The sequence below is a fragment of the Polypterus senegalus genome, chromosome 17 (assembly GCF_016835505.1).
Source record: "Polypterus senegalus isolate Bchr_013 chromosome 17, ASM1683550v1, whole genome shotgun sequence".
NCBI classification, from domain to species: domain Eukaryota; kingdom Metazoa; phylum Chordata; class Cladistia; order Polypteriformes; family Polypteridae; genus Polypterus; species Polypterus senegalus.
In genome coordinates this window covers 17,695,697-17,710,683 of record NC_053170.1, presented here as the reverse complement: position 1 = coordinate 17,710,683, position 14,987 = coordinate 17,695,697, and the positions used below count along the sequence as shown (strand labels likewise).

Here is a 14,987-nt window from a genome sequence, read left to right as displayed (position 1 = left end):
TGGTGCAAATGTCCTTTTAGTTGTATAGTGTGAGCAATAACTAGGTAAGTGTTTTTGCTTATGGTTGTACAGGTTAGTCAAGTCAAGTTGGGGAGCATGCACTGGTACAGTGTGTTGTGTTGCCGCACTCACTACGTGATGAAACAACTCAGGATCCCGGTTGGCAACCCCCCAGACAGACACACGGTCCAAACCCACCCTCCGAAATAACCTTCTATCTGCCGCAGCCAGGTGTGACGTGGGTGACCCCTTGGCCTGGTCCAGCCACTTGGGTCCCCAACAATGAGAACTCTGTGAGCCGGATCACCCCCCAGGGAAATGTGCCACATGGCCATAGTGCCGTAATTGATGCTCCCTCACAATGCAGGTAATATGCCTCATTCGGGACTCCATGAGCAACCGCTCATTTGACACAAAGTCAAACCAGTGGTACCCAAGGATTCTCTGAAGAGACACAGTACCAAAGACTCTAGTCTTTCTCTCAAGTCACTGGATAGTGTCCATGTCTCGCAACCATGTAGCAAGACAGGAAGCACCAGGTCTCCAAAGACCTGGACCTTTGTCCTTTTGCATAGTCATCAGGAGCGCCACACACCCCTTTCCAGTGACCTCATGACCCCCCATGCTCTCCCAATCAGTCTACTGACTTCATAGGAAGAGTCACCAGAGACATGAAGTAAAACTCTCGACGAGGTTGACATTCTCTCCTAGAACAGACACACTGCTGATGGCTGTCCCCAAGAGGTCATTAAAGGTCTGGATCTTGGTTTTTATCCAGGACACTCGGAAGCCTAGACGATCAGACTCCTCGCTCAGTCTCTGGAGCTCCTCGATCAGAGTCTCCATTGGCTCCACGAAGATCACAGCATCGTCGGCAATGTCAAGATCCGTGAATCTTTCTTCACCAATGGATAACCCACATCCGCTGGACCCCACGACCCTGCCGAACACCCAGTTCATACAAGCACTGAACAGAGTAGGCACAAGAACACACCCCAGAATCAGCTGGGAAAAACGCAGAGGTTCTGCCTCGACTCTGCACAGCACTCACAGTTCCAGTGTACAGGCCGGTCATGATACCCAGTAACCTTGAGGGGATCCCGCGAACCCTCAGGATGGCACAACAAAATATTCACCTCAAAAAAAAAAAAAAACATTTTTGCAAACCTAACTGAATTATTGCAATTAAAAATAGTACTTTGCTTTCTTTTGGCCAATAATAATGACATCCATGTAGCTGACCCTCGTGTCGCTCCCCCCCAACATTTCAACCCCCACCCATTTCAGAAGTGACTTGCTTACAATTCACAAGAACAGGACACAGTATTGACAGTTTTACCCTACTACAACTAGCGGAAAAATTGACTCACTTTATGGCAATAATCAGGACTGATCTAGCAGCTTTGTTTTTTTACAATACAGTGCCTTAGGTAGTTGTCCCACACTGCCTGTGCTTACATATGCACACAGCAATGTCAAACATTGCTGCAAGTGACAAATGTACCACATTGTTTTGTGACAAAATAACCCATTTTCTATAGCAAAAATGCAGTTCTTGTTAAACTCCATCTCTGTACCTATGCGATTAAACAACAAAAATGTTTTGTTACAGCTGAAGAGTTTTAAAGTTAAGCTATTGCACTGCATAGTGAGTCAAGTTTTATTAATGTTTTAAATATTTTTTGGAACCAGAATCTTATTTCATAGGTAGTATTGGAGAGATGGAGATGAGATTATGGAGGCTCGCATCCGCGCAAGAACAGTACGAGTCCAGCAGTTAAAGGAAGAAAGAGTCAAATCTATTGTTTTGAAACTGCTGCTCATCTTAAGGTCGTTGATTTAGATGCAATCTGTCTCATACCAGACCTGAGTGTGTGCATTTTTATTTTATTTTAAAATATTAAAAAAAAAAACAACTTGTCAACATGCATGTGTTTGTTTGGATAGAAATTTGCCTTGCTAGGCATATCAAGAAGATGGTGCCTAGTAATTTCTCATGGTGGGTAATCCACCTGCCACCCCCCAACCCACTTCCCAATGCACATGACCCTGAGTATCTGGGAAATGTCATTTCAGTACAGGGACACAACATTAAGCACCCCCTTCTACTTCATATTCTTAGTAAAAGTTTCATTGCTACATATGCTGTATTTATCAAACCTGGGATTGGATTCCTTGAGCTTTTTGATGGTAGTGCCCTGCATTACATAGCTAGCTAGGATTGCCAAGTTTGTCGAACAAACCATCGTTTTGGTTCAGTCTATGTGTAACCTTTAAGATGTTCATATGATTTTGCATTAGTAATGGGGGTATCCGCTAATCTATTTGTCCTATGGATTAATTTACAGTTTAATCCAAATCTGTCATTCCTGTAATAGTAGTCTTGTGTGAAACACATTGTGAAATGTAGTCCCTACCAAATGGCCACCTGAACATTTGTGGTTTAGTTTAGCCTTCAGCATGATGGGGGTTGAAAGGGAGAAACAGTTTTCTTTTGCTCAGACTCCCAGCTTTGTAAGTGATGTCCCTAAGTGCTCCTACTACACATTGAAGGGCTCCAGCCAGGCTGCTAATGGATTTTCAACAAATGCACTTCTCTCTGAAGCAGGCAGGCAATGCTGTGGTGTGTTGTGCGCTAAGCTGCTGTGGGCTTCTTTTCATGTTTCTGCACACGTGGATGCTGGAAAAGCACTCTGGCACCATCAAGGCTAACAAGTGCTGCTTTAACCCTACGGCCTCTGAATAAGAATGTTTTAAGTTCTCACAAAACCTTATCTGCATGCTTTACATTTGCCAGGATGTCTCTGCTGTAGTAATATGCTCATCACTCAGTGTGTTTTTTCTGATGTTAAAGAATGTGTCGCTGATCTCTTTTGGGCTGTATTCTTTTGACTCCCCCACATGCTAGAGATGGGTTCCTCCTACTTATAAATTCCCTGCGTAGTCTGCCGGCGGAGATGTCCGTCATATGGTGACAGCTGTGGAATGTGCCGGTGCACCAAATCTTGTAACTGGAAAGCCATGAGAGGCCCTCCAGATTCCGCAAGCTATTTTTGGGGGATGGTGATGGATGCAACCCCTCCCCCCCACAACCATATACTTACTACATTTAATCTACCCTGGTCATGCAGGTGATGCTCTAAAACTAATAGTGGTAAAATTAACTTGGGGTGTAGTGTGGAGGTGCCCACCTCTGCTTATCGCATCATGATATCTGTATGACCTTCAGTGATATGACAAGCCTGTATGAATTAATGTCCCTGATCATACTTGAGTTATAGTCCGAGTACATGAAAACAGGTAAGCGTCCATAAACCAGTCCACTTGTCCCTGGTGCCTTGTGATGTTTTTCTTAAATATAATATTTATCGGTAATATGAGATGATGTTTGCTGTGTTCCTGGGCTGATTTTTGCCAGATTCCAATTAATACATAGGATACACTTGAAAATCTTCGATTAAAACCTAAAAGTGAATGTAGGTATGTATTTGTGTTTTACAGCATTTAATTATCTATTGATTATTGGTCAAAAGTGATGTGGTTTGTTTAAGGCAAAATTTGACATCCGTTTCTTCATGCCCTCCTCTCTATCAGGCTTTGAACAGTCTTGACCAGAAGTTGCTAGGGGACGCATGGCTGGACAAGGTAAGCAATGATAAATCTATCTGGGGAAGAGTAAAATAAGTTGTGACTTCTAATAGAGTTGTTCAAAGAACATCTGTTACTGAAAGCATACTATGTTTAAAACATAAATGCTCATTTTTTTCCATTGAGGTATAATCGGTACAACTCTCCAAATTTAGAGAAAAATAGAACTGTAAATTCTTAGGTATGAAAGGGAACTTTTATTTTGTGATTGTCACACTTATTTTTAAATAGCTTGCCTCAAATACTCTTTAAAAATAAATAACAAAAATTGCTACTACATTTTAATTTCTGGTGTTTTGGAATTGCCCATTCACAAACTGAATTATACCAGCTTGAACAGGAAAGTCAAGAAACAATTTGGTGTTTTGCTGTCTGCTTTGTGGTGTGTTATTGTTGAAGGATGTCTAACCTATATGAAGTTTAACACAGGATCTACAGTCAAAAAATTTTAATTTATGACTTTATGCCCATCACATTTTGTCATTTTCAAATCTACTGGGGGTTCTACCCCTTGCTGGCAATGCGTGCCCGCTACCGGGGGCAGGCACAGAGTGCCCACTCTCCATTAGAGAAAGCGATTGTATTTTAAAGAGTTGGTATATAAAAGAATATGTGGGGTGTGGAGGGAAGATGGTTTCATCCTTAGTTATTATAGATAGAAAATCCGTTGCTTTAGTATTTTCACCACAGCTGTCTTTTTTTTTTTTTTTTTTTTTTTTTATTACTAATGAATAATTAAATGTAGTTAAAAGTAAAAAGGAATTAAAAGAGTAAAACGCAATAAAAAGTAAATAAATTGCATTAATGCCTCATCAAAAACAGTGTTATGAATTACTTCATCCTCATAACTTACATTTTATGAACTTTATTATATATAACTGTTTCTATAGACCACAATGTTACCTTTTCACTTTTTCATTAATAAAATTAAACTCTGTAGGCTTGCCATTTAGTGATCATAAAAATGCTAAAATATTTCACTTAAAATACTTTTTAACTAATAATATGTATAGAGAATATGTATCATAAAGAAAATAATCTGCTTCTCATAATTTCAACTGTCCTGTTGCTTAATTTCTTCTGTAATGTGCTTCTCTGAAACAAAGCTTACTTTAAAAGTAGCTTTCACCATTTGTCTAGCAAAAAATAGATTCACCAGCATTGTTTCAATTAATTGGTATTGGCATTTAAGCACTGCTTACATGTAAGCAAACGTGCACTTGTAGGTTTTAGTTGTTTTTAATCATTAATGCACTACAATTTTTTTGCTGTTAAAATATACATTTGTATACATGTGTGGTGGAATAGCGCCCTACCTGGGGTTTGTTCCTGCCTTGTGCCCTGTGCTGGCTGGGATTGGCTCCAGCAGACCCCCCGACCCTGTGTTAGGATATAGCGGGTTACACAATGACTGACTGACAGGTCCCACAAGGTGTACCAACTAGACATTCCTGATTCTTGAGGTCTAATTATAAATACTCTATAGATTACCATTTTCGTTAAGCGGTACTTGTATTTTTTGCTAAAACCTATAATGTGTGACACACGGACAACAAATGCACGCTACAAACATTAAAAAAAGTTGCAAATCTGTCAAATTTTTGTTAAGAGCTTCTCAAGAAGATAGCTAACCTAACATGCTTAACAAGTTTGCGAGAAAAATAGGAAAACTTTGGTGTTAAGCTAGCAAACCTATTGTTTACTAAGCTTTTCCAAATTCTTTTTTATCCTACTGAAAATTTGAGCTGCAGTACTAAAACATAAGCTCACTGACCCTCCAATGTCAGAAGGGCAGTGGTGTTTTTTTTTTTTTTGGGTGTTAATTTTAGTCTTTAAGTTTAGCTTGGCTCCTTTCATTCATGGTTGGGGAGTTTTATGGGGGTTCCCTTGAATATGTTTGGCTCAAATGATCGACATTTGATGATTAACATTAATGAAAATGAAGCTGGAGTGTGGTGTCCTGGTTTCTGAATTGGGGGAGGGTGGGGGACCATAGTTTTGCCCCTGCTCCTTAGATTGATTTTTCTCAGTTTTACGTCACTGTCTTTAATAGGCAAATATTGCCATATTCTCTCTTATCTGATAAAGTCTGCCTTACTGCTCTCTATTTATAGGAAGTTGACATCAAAAGGAGTGAGCGAGCTCAACTTCATAACATCTTGTGTAAAGGACCACCAAAACTAAGTTAAAGCTTAGAAAGAAAGATGCTGGAGAATGTTTTTTGAGATCTGGCAATATACTGCTCATTGATAGTGTTTTGTAGTGAGAATCGGCTATTATATATAGATTGGTGGCAAATCAATTGGTGCATGAGTACCAAGAAAGTGTTCTACTGAGCAGTTAAAAAAAAAACAAAACAAAACAAACAAACTTTGTCATCACCCAAACCTTCAGTGATTGCTTTGCATGGATATCAGAGTTTTAAATGATGACTCCATGAAGCTTTGCATGTTTTACCCAGCAATTTTCTGAGTTTGTTTATACATATATGCACCAATTTAGAAAATCTGTACAAATTATACTACAGTAAGCTGCAATCCTTTGAATTTGCTTTCCTAAGAATCTTGATCCATATAAATTCCAGTTTCTTTGTGTGCTATTTTAAACAATCACTTTTGTTTTACTGTGGGCAAAATGTGGTCACATTTCTCTGGATTACAGATAAATACTGCAGTTTGAGTGTGTGACACTATTCTATGCAAAATCTTCTTTCATGTGCCATCTTTTGTGCTTCACTATGAATTAACACAGAATAAACCGTAATCTTGTGTAGCATGCAACAGTGCAAAGAAAAAACTAAATTTGCTTAAGTACCTCAGACTAATGAACCAGGTTATTTGCAATACTTCACATAAAAAAATGAAGTAGAGTCCCAAAGTTGTTTTCCCACAAACATAGTGTGTGGATCTTTTTGTGTACTTGCATATCAGTATCACGTGTACACAGAAACAATCCAATATATTAAATTAAAAATCCTACCATATTTTGAATTCAAAATAAGGGGATTCCTGTGGATCATAAAGGTTATTGTAAGACAATTCGAGGTTAAATTTTGTTCTCCCCACCACTCTTAACAGTTGACTTGTACGAACTTGATAAGGAATTGAATGAGCACTTGACTTCTACAACATTGTAGACTTTTTTTTTTTTGTTTCTGTCCTTCTTTTGTAGGTTGTGAATAAGCTTTTATGTGTGGTTTTATTTTATTTTATCTCAGGACTGAACATGGCAGAGCTGGACATGGTGTTGGAGGGTTCGGGTAAAGTAAGTGATTGGCAGAAGACTTACGCCTATGATTCAGGGATCCAGACTGCCAGCCATTCTCTGCATGGTGTACCAGATGATGATGAATACACTCAGAAGTACACCACATATACCACAACGACCTATACACAAAATACCCTGCCAGGTAAGCCCTGTTGTGTCTTTGTGCAGATTTCAACAGAAATTATTTCTTTAAAGTAGGTTTTGTCTCTTGCTATAACTTTTTTTTTTTGACTGTACAGAAATGGATACCCAGTTTGCCATGACCAGAGCTCAGAGAGTGAGAGCTGCCATGTACCCAGAGACTCTAGATGAAGGCACACACATACTTTCTACTCAGTTAGACCAAAGCCAGCAAACTAATGTCCAGCGACTGGCCGAACCTTCCCAGATGTTAAAAACTGCCATTGTCCATCTCATCAATTATCAAGATGATGCTGAGCTGGCAACACGTGCCATACCAGAACTGACCAAGCTGCTGAATGATGAGGACCAGGTACAGTGTGGTTAGGGATGTCCATACTCTAAAATCTTGAGTGAGAGTCAGTTTTCACATGTCATTTTAAGCCTGGCCATACATGAGATTGTATTTGTGGAGTGGAACTTTAATAGCGTAGGATCCAGGTTACTATACGTGTATGTGTGGCTAGAACCTATGGAAGAACATGATAAAGCTATCAAGAATCAAATGCCTGTTTCTGTGCATACAAACATGATGGATGCATTTGTTTGAGGAGCACACTATGAATTCAGAAATGTATGACTGACTGAAGTTAAATTGCTCTTGGCCTTTCAGGTGGTGGTCAGCAAGGCAGCAATGATTGTTAATCAGCTAGCACGGAAACAAGCTTCACGACACGCTTTGATGCAGTCCCCTCAGATGGTGGCTGCTGTGGTACGCACCATGCAGAACACCAGCGACATGGAGACTTCTCGCTGCACTGCAAGCATTCTTCACAACCTTTCTCATCACCGTGAGGGCCTCCTGTCAATTTTCAAATCGGGTGGCATCCCTGCACTTGTGCGCATGCTGAGGTATACTTTTCCATAATCTTTTTCTTGCTGGTAAACTATTGCTGTGCACGGAATTGTCTGTAATTTCAGTTTTAGGTAGCAATTAATTAATTGTGCTATCATGACTCAATTTTAAAACTGTTTTGTTTTAGTACAGGTTATGCCTACACCATGTACTTTGGTTTATCCTTGGAGTGATTTTATATAGCATAATATACATTCTTATTTATCATGGTGCTTGAAAATCTCAAAATATTGCCTGTTGGTTAGATATTTAAGTAAACAAACATGACTGAACTCTCTATATATGACAGTATTACTACCATTTAGTAGATGCTGTTTCCCAAAATTGAGTACAAAAGGTAAGTGCATTCATAAATGTGCTTAATCCAGTTTTGGGTTACAGGAGACTGGATTCTATTCTAACAGCTGAAACTGTGTGGATGCAGACAAGCAAGGAGCCAGTGTAGTGGAGATGCTCAAAACAATACAATAATGGAGCATAAGCATAGAAGTGACTTAGTCAGGATCACACAGCGACAATTGAATCTGCAACCTTGTGATTTTCAAGCTCAGCTTCCAACTCGCTACACCGTAGTTCTTCTATACTATAATATATACTATAAGTTCTGGTAGTAATGTTCAAAACCAGTAAGACTGCATTGCTTTTTAATATTGGTATTTGAAGTTTGAGTAGCATAATGTAGAGCATCAGAACCAAATGCATTTGCAGAAATATATATGACATGCACACAAAAGCTTTTTCTTCTGCATCCTAAATCTTTTTCTGAAGGAGATGTATACATCCTTGGATGCAGTCTTCTTTATCAACTCTCATGTAATGGTCCAACTAATGATCCATCCTTTTCCTTTTTACACACCAGTTCTCCAATTGAAGCCGTGCTCTTCTATGCTATCACTACCCTACACAACTTGCTTTTACATCAGGAGGGAGCAAAGATGGCAGTTCGTTTGGCAGATGGCCTCCAAAAGATGGTACCTCTACTGAGGAAGAACAATCCAAAATTCCTTGCTATCACCACAGACTGCCTGCAGCTGTTGTCTTTTGGCAACCAGGAAAGCAAGGTAAGGCTTGGTTTAAAATACAGTATTTAACTTGGGTAAATGATTAACGAAGCTCAGTTAAAATGTATGGTCTTAAATAAATTTGGGTAATTATTGTGGTGATAAAATTCTGCCTTACTAAATTGTTTCAATTATTTTGACAGTAAATAATGGAATTGGGGAAATTTGCTAGGTTCCATCCTAGTTACGTTGGGTGTAAAGCAGATACTAGTTTTAGATGGGGTCACATGATACACTTGTAGGACCATCTTGGGACCACCTGTCACTGTAACCTGCTTTTGGGATTTGGAAGAAAACTGGAGTAACTAGAAAAAGCCTATCTAGGCATAGGAAAGATGTGCACTCTCCATTGACAGTTTGTGGATAACCATTTGAATCTACGGCTTAAAAGCTATGAGGCAGTGGAGCAAACCACTGCATCTGTGTCACTTACTAAAAACCTCAACAGTAGTAGCATTTGTGTGATAAAGGTGTCCTCTGAAATGCTTAAGAAAAGTAAAATATGTAACTTTTGAATTGGAGTGATAGGGGCGAGTGGTGTGTGTAAAGGGTGAAATGTTTAACTTTCCACATCATGTATAGAAATGATGCAGGCAAGTGGTGATATTAAGGAAATCGGAAAGTGTTGGTGCAGCTTTGTTTTGGCCAGGATCATATTTTATTAAACCTCAAGGTTACCAGCATATATGCAGTATTAAAATCGAGACACTGCTGGAGGTGTTTTATTATGAAACAGTTCTCACTAGTGGGGGACATTTTTTGCCGACCTGGAACCAGTAATCAACGCTTCATTCTTCTGCCTTTGTCTTTTTAGTTGATCATCCTGGCAAATGGAGGCCCTGAAGGCCTGGTACATATCATGCGCAACTCTGATTATGAAAAGCTTCTCTGGACAACCAGTAGAGTGCTGAAAGTGTTGTCTGTGTGCCCTAGCAACAAACCTGCCATCGTTGAAGCTGGTAAATCTATTTATAAAGGTGTTATTTTGGTCAACTGAAAAACATTTTATCCAACAAGAAGTAACATAGTGCAGTAGGCAGTTCCATGGCTTCACAGTGCCTGGACCCAGTAATGATTCTTGGTTGGAGTTCTGTGTAAGTGTGTGAAATCTAAAAATTCCATGCATAGGAGTTTTTCCTTCAGAGATGCTTGTTTTCCCCACACAGTTTACTCTTTCAGGTAGACTGCTAACACTAAATTGGACCTTGTGTATCCTGCAAGGTACTCACTTGTTTTAGCCTCATGCCTGATAATTCTGGTATTGATGCTGGCTCTCTGCAGCAGTCTCCTGGGTAAAAACTGATGGATGTGTTTTAATGTCTACTTGTGGGTGGACTGACTTTGCTATAGTTGCCTTAAAGTCTATGGGACAGAAGAATTAAGTACTTAATGTGCACAGCAGCCGTGTTATAATGCCTCTCGGAGGAATTACATTACCGTCAAAGTGGTTCTGATGCAGGATGATGCTTAAAAAAAAAAAAAAATTAGAGAAGTGTGGATTTTAGGTATTTAACTCCAGGCTTGTTCCTGTTTTCCTAAGATATCTTGTCTAACCCAAATCATTCAGGTGGCATGCAGGCTCTTGGGAAACATGTGACAGATGGAAAGACCAGACTGCAACAGAACTGCCTGTGGACAATGAGGAATCTCTCTGATGCCGCCACTAAACAGGTGCAAAAAGATGGATATAGATAGTTTTACCACCAATTCGTCATGTGCACCCATACTGATCACTCTGCCTCTTGCTTTATAAGGACGGCCTGGATAATTTGCTTCAGATGTTGGTTAATCAACTGGAGATGGGTGACTTGGATGTTTTGACCTGTTCCACGGGCATCCTTTCCAACTTGACCTGCAACAACAGTCGCAACAAAACCATGGTTACCCAGTATAATGGAGTTGAGGCACTGATCCACACCATCTTGCGTGCTTCATCAAAACAGGATATCGTTGAGCCAGCTGTTTGTGCCCTTCGACACCTAACCAGCCGTCATCCTGATGCTGAAGTTGCTCAAAATGCTGTTCGCATCCACTATGGCATCCCTGCCATTGTCCAGCTCCTTCAGCAGCCAAATAATTGGCCAGTGATCAAGGTAAAATGCTGATGTAAATACAAGTCCTTATTCAGCGGTGTGAGAAGTTGCTAGTCTGTTAACTTTGTTTACTTTTTTTTAACCCCTTCCCCCTCAAATCCCTACCCCACTGTTTCTAGGCAACCGTTGGACTGGTTCGCAACCTGGCATTGTGTCAATCTAACCAGGCTCCGCTCAGAGAGGCTGGAGCAATATCTTACATTACTCAGCTGCTGGTCAAGTCCCATCAGGATATTCTGCGTCACAACACCTCACAGCAGACATACCAGGTAATAAAACTTTGGTTACAGTCCATCAGAGGTTGGTGGTTTTTGGGTGCAGGACTAAATGTATATTGGGGCTTGTGTAAATGGGGTCTTTTCTGCTTTGCATAGTATTAAATAAGTGTCCTCTAACTAGAAACTTAGCAGGAAAGTCATGAACCAAGGAGCAGGGGGCAATTGGAGAAGATGAAATTTGTCTTGTAATATTGGTTGATTGATAACTTGCTGCTTTATACGCAGGATGGAGTGAGGATGGAAGAGATTGTAGAAGGCTCCACTGGTGCATTACACATCCTTGCCCGGGATCCCACCAACCGTACTGCCATTGCCAACCTAAATACTATTCCCCTTTTTGTGCAGGTAAGAGACTGCTTTACTTGTTCTTATAGACTGTTTTGTCACTATCCCTGAAAATCAGGTAAGAATCACTGTTTACAAAAAAAGAAAAAAATGAACCACTCCGCTAAACTGAATCCTTTGGCACACAGCTCCTGTACTCTCCGATTGAGAACGTGAAGAGGGTGGCTGCTGGGGTTCTCTGTGAGCTTTCTCTGGACAAAAAAGCAGCTGAAGTTATTGATGGTGAAGGTGCCTCGGCTCCACTAATGGAGCTTCTGCATTCCAGCAATGAAGGCATTGGTGAGTTCTTCAGTCTTATATTTGGACTCATAAGTGTGTGTTTGTTAATTTGCGTGGGGAGTGTGGAATGTTTAACCTTGCTCTCCTGGTTGTCGCCATGGTAATTTTGCATAAGACAAAACATATGTTAAACTAACAGACCTGTTGCTCTCAAATGCCCTTGTTTCATCATAGCTACCTATGCTGCTGCTGTTCTTTTCCGCATTTCTGAAGACAAGAATTTGGACTACAAAAAGAGAGTATCAGTAGAGCTGACCCACTCTTTGTTTAAACATGATCCTGCTGCCTGGGAAGCAGTAAGTGACACTTCAAAATCTTTATTTATTGTTGAGCCCTATAAGTAAATTAGAGGCATGTTGATATAGACAGTGTTGCAGTTATTCCAGATCAGCACAACACATCTACTGCAACTTCAAACTCTTGTCTGTAGAGTTGAATATAATCTATAAACCCTGGCCTTTATCATTTTAATAGATCTTGGTGTTTACACCAATTAAGTGAGAAGTTAGTGAAATTGCTTTGGTTAAGAATTATGTACAATTGCTGTTTTCCAGTTGACAAACATTGGGACCACCCTACTGTCTTCCTACTCTTAGGAAAAATTATATTTTGAACCTTCGTTATGATGATCCCTGAATGTGGAAGGATTTTGTTTTTAAAATACATGGTAGCAAATTTAACTGTGAAAAATGTGGCTGACGTGTAGGCTTAGATACAGAAAGTCCACTGGACCAGAGCTTTTAATGTCAGCTGTAAAAAAAAAAAAAAAAAATCAGGCCCTTTTAGAAAGGGTTATCCTTTTCCCTGTAGTTACAGGTGTCATAATGTAAAATGTTGCAAAGTTTGCTGTTTTCTTCATTGCAATAGTAGTGTATGGTATGTTGTCACCATTGATTTCATGTATGCAGTTTAGTGTAATTCTAAAATGTTGTAGATTGTCACTAAAGATTTTTTCTATTTCCCTTAGGCTCACAATATCAATATGGATCATTATCAAGATGGTAAGTTCCAACCACATTAAATGATTAATTTCTTCCTTCTACAGTCTTAAGTGCACACTTATAATGGGTTTATGATATGTTATAACTTTTTTTGGAATTAATAATTTAGCTAAAAATCTGTCTCTGAATTGCCTAAAAGTTGTTACCTCAAAGGTAGGTGGGTGACTCTCCAGGCCAGTATTCGCCCAACTGGCCCAGTTACTGCAGGGAGATGTTGGTTTTAGATTTCTTTTTTTTTTTTTTTTAAACAGATAAGATGGCTGGCTTAGAGAAGTATTAATTGGGGTGCTATTCCATTCTTACTCTCTAGGACAGGGGTGCCCAACTCTTGTCCTGGAGGGCTGCAGTGTTTGCAGGTTTTCATTCTAACCATTTTCTCAATTAGCGACCTGTTTTTGCTGCTAATTAAATTTTGAATTCATTTTATTTGACTTGCTCTTGAAGACTCAGACCCCTCAATTGTTTAATTTTCCTTAATTAGCAGCCAAACAATTATGAAATACAAACTGAGCCAAAACAGGACCTGCAAACTGTGACCATCATACAATATCTGAAAATAAAGAAAGGTGAAGTCTCAGGAATGCTAAACTGCTCTTAGAAAAGAGAAAATCCACAATTTCGGAAATGTCTGCTATTGCATAATGAGAGCAGCAACAAGCCATGGAATTAAAGAACGAGTTTAATTAACGACAAGGCTCAGTGCCTCATTAAGCAACTGGTTGGAGTGAAATTGCTTGGAGTTTGAGGCCCTGACTTAGTTGATCTTCTGTTGGCTCACTCACTTCACATTTCACTTCTGCTTGGGTGCCATTTAAGGAAAGAAATGAAGCAATTCAGAGGAACAATGAAGAAATTCAGGGAAACATTTCTTAAAAACCAATTCAATTCAAATTAATTCAAAAGAACTTAGCAGGAAAAACACGTCACAAATTAAGAAAAGGGTTAGAATGAAAACCTGCAGCCACTGCTGCCCTCCTGGACTGGAGTTGGGCACCCCTGCTCTAGGACAAACCAGCATAATTATAATAGGTGATTAACAGCACCATTTTCTCCTGTATCACAGCAATTACACAGCACCATTTATTGACTGCTGAGGATCCAAAGTCTCTTCCTTATTTTAATGTTTCTTGTCTGTATTTAAACAGAGTAGATGGCTCAGTATTCCTTTACTTCTGTAGATAATTTTGAGTATTTCTCCCCTTGCAGAAATGGATCAGGCATATCCTGTCAACTATGGCTACCCAGGTGACATGGGTATGGACCACCTAGAAAATGATATGCATAACATGGAAGATGTAGACTTCGTACAAGATGGGTATGATTCCATGCACTATCCAGATCACCGGATGACTTAATCCTTAATTCAGCATTGATCCAGGTATACAGATTGAAAATGAGAAACGGGAACTGGTTCTTTAGTCCTGTTAGTTGTCTCTCTGTTGCTCTTAGCACTTTTAAATAGCGTTCATATTATTAGAATCGGTTCAGTTCAAATGAATATTCACTATAGTTTTGTATCTTTCAAGCCCCTATATATACCATGTCATTATAAACCATCTCACCTCAGTTAAGAGGTATAATTAATGGATAATAGTTGTTTTAATACAATTTGTATATTAAAGTTGTTTTCCCTCCCCTTTCTTGCAGATTTTTTTTCTCTACAAAAACAAAAGAACTAGAAGAGCTGCCTAGACCACTGAGGAATTAGGCTTGCCAGAGAAGTGCCTGCCAGAATAAGAAGCAGTTTTTGGGAACTATTTAAAAAAAAACTCTGGTTAATTTTTTTTTTTTTTTTTGTGTTTCATGAGAATTTTAATGCAGATTAAGTAATTTTCCTATATATAAATATAAATATATATATATGGTTTAAACCTATTTTTTTTATGGTTTTAAAAGCGTACATCCATAAATGTAGTAATCCAGTTTCAGTTCCAGCTTACTCTACAGTTTTTTTGTTTTAGGAAAATGTATGCTACATT

At 39.2% G+C, this 14,987-nt stretch overlaps 1 protein-coding gene across 2 annotated transcripts in view; it reads left to right on the top strand.

Moving 5' to 3' along the window:
- LOC120518194 (junction plakoglobin-like) overlaps positions 1–14,777 on the top strand; it is a 39,736-nt gene extending 24,959 nt beyond the window's left edge. For both annotated transcript variants that reach the window (XM_039740846.1, XM_039740847.1), the window contains 15 exons: positions 3,595–3,645; positions 6,866–7,057; positions 7,155–7,408; positions 7,709–7,947; positions 8,811–9,012; positions 9,827–9,971; positions 10,580–10,683; positions 10,767–11,105; positions 11,225–11,374; positions 11,609–11,728; positions 11,857–12,007; positions 12,182–12,303; positions 12,975–13,008; positions 14,215–14,386; positions 14,656–14,777. In XM_039740846.1, the coding sequence (XP_039596780.1) occupies positions 3,633–3,645; positions 6,866–7,057; positions 7,155–7,408; positions 7,709–7,947; positions 8,811–9,012; positions 9,827–9,971; positions 10,580–10,683; positions 10,767–11,105; positions 11,225–11,374; positions 11,609–11,728; positions 11,857–12,007; positions 12,182–12,303; positions 12,975–13,008; positions 14,215–14,363 (2,214 nt within the window). In that variant the 5' untranslated portion in view covers positions 3,595–3,632 and the 3' untranslated portion in view covers positions 14,364–14,386; positions 14,656–14,777. The remainder of the gene's footprint in view (positions 1–3,594; positions 3,646–6,865; positions 7,058–7,154; positions 7,409–7,708; positions 7,948–8,810; positions 9,013–9,826; positions 9,972–10,579; positions 10,684–10,766; positions 11,106–11,224; positions 11,375–11,608; positions 11,729–11,856; positions 12,008–12,181; positions 12,304–12,974; positions 13,009–14,214; positions 14,387–14,655) is intronic.
- The last annotated feature ends 210 nt before the right edge of the window (positions 14,778–14,987 follow it).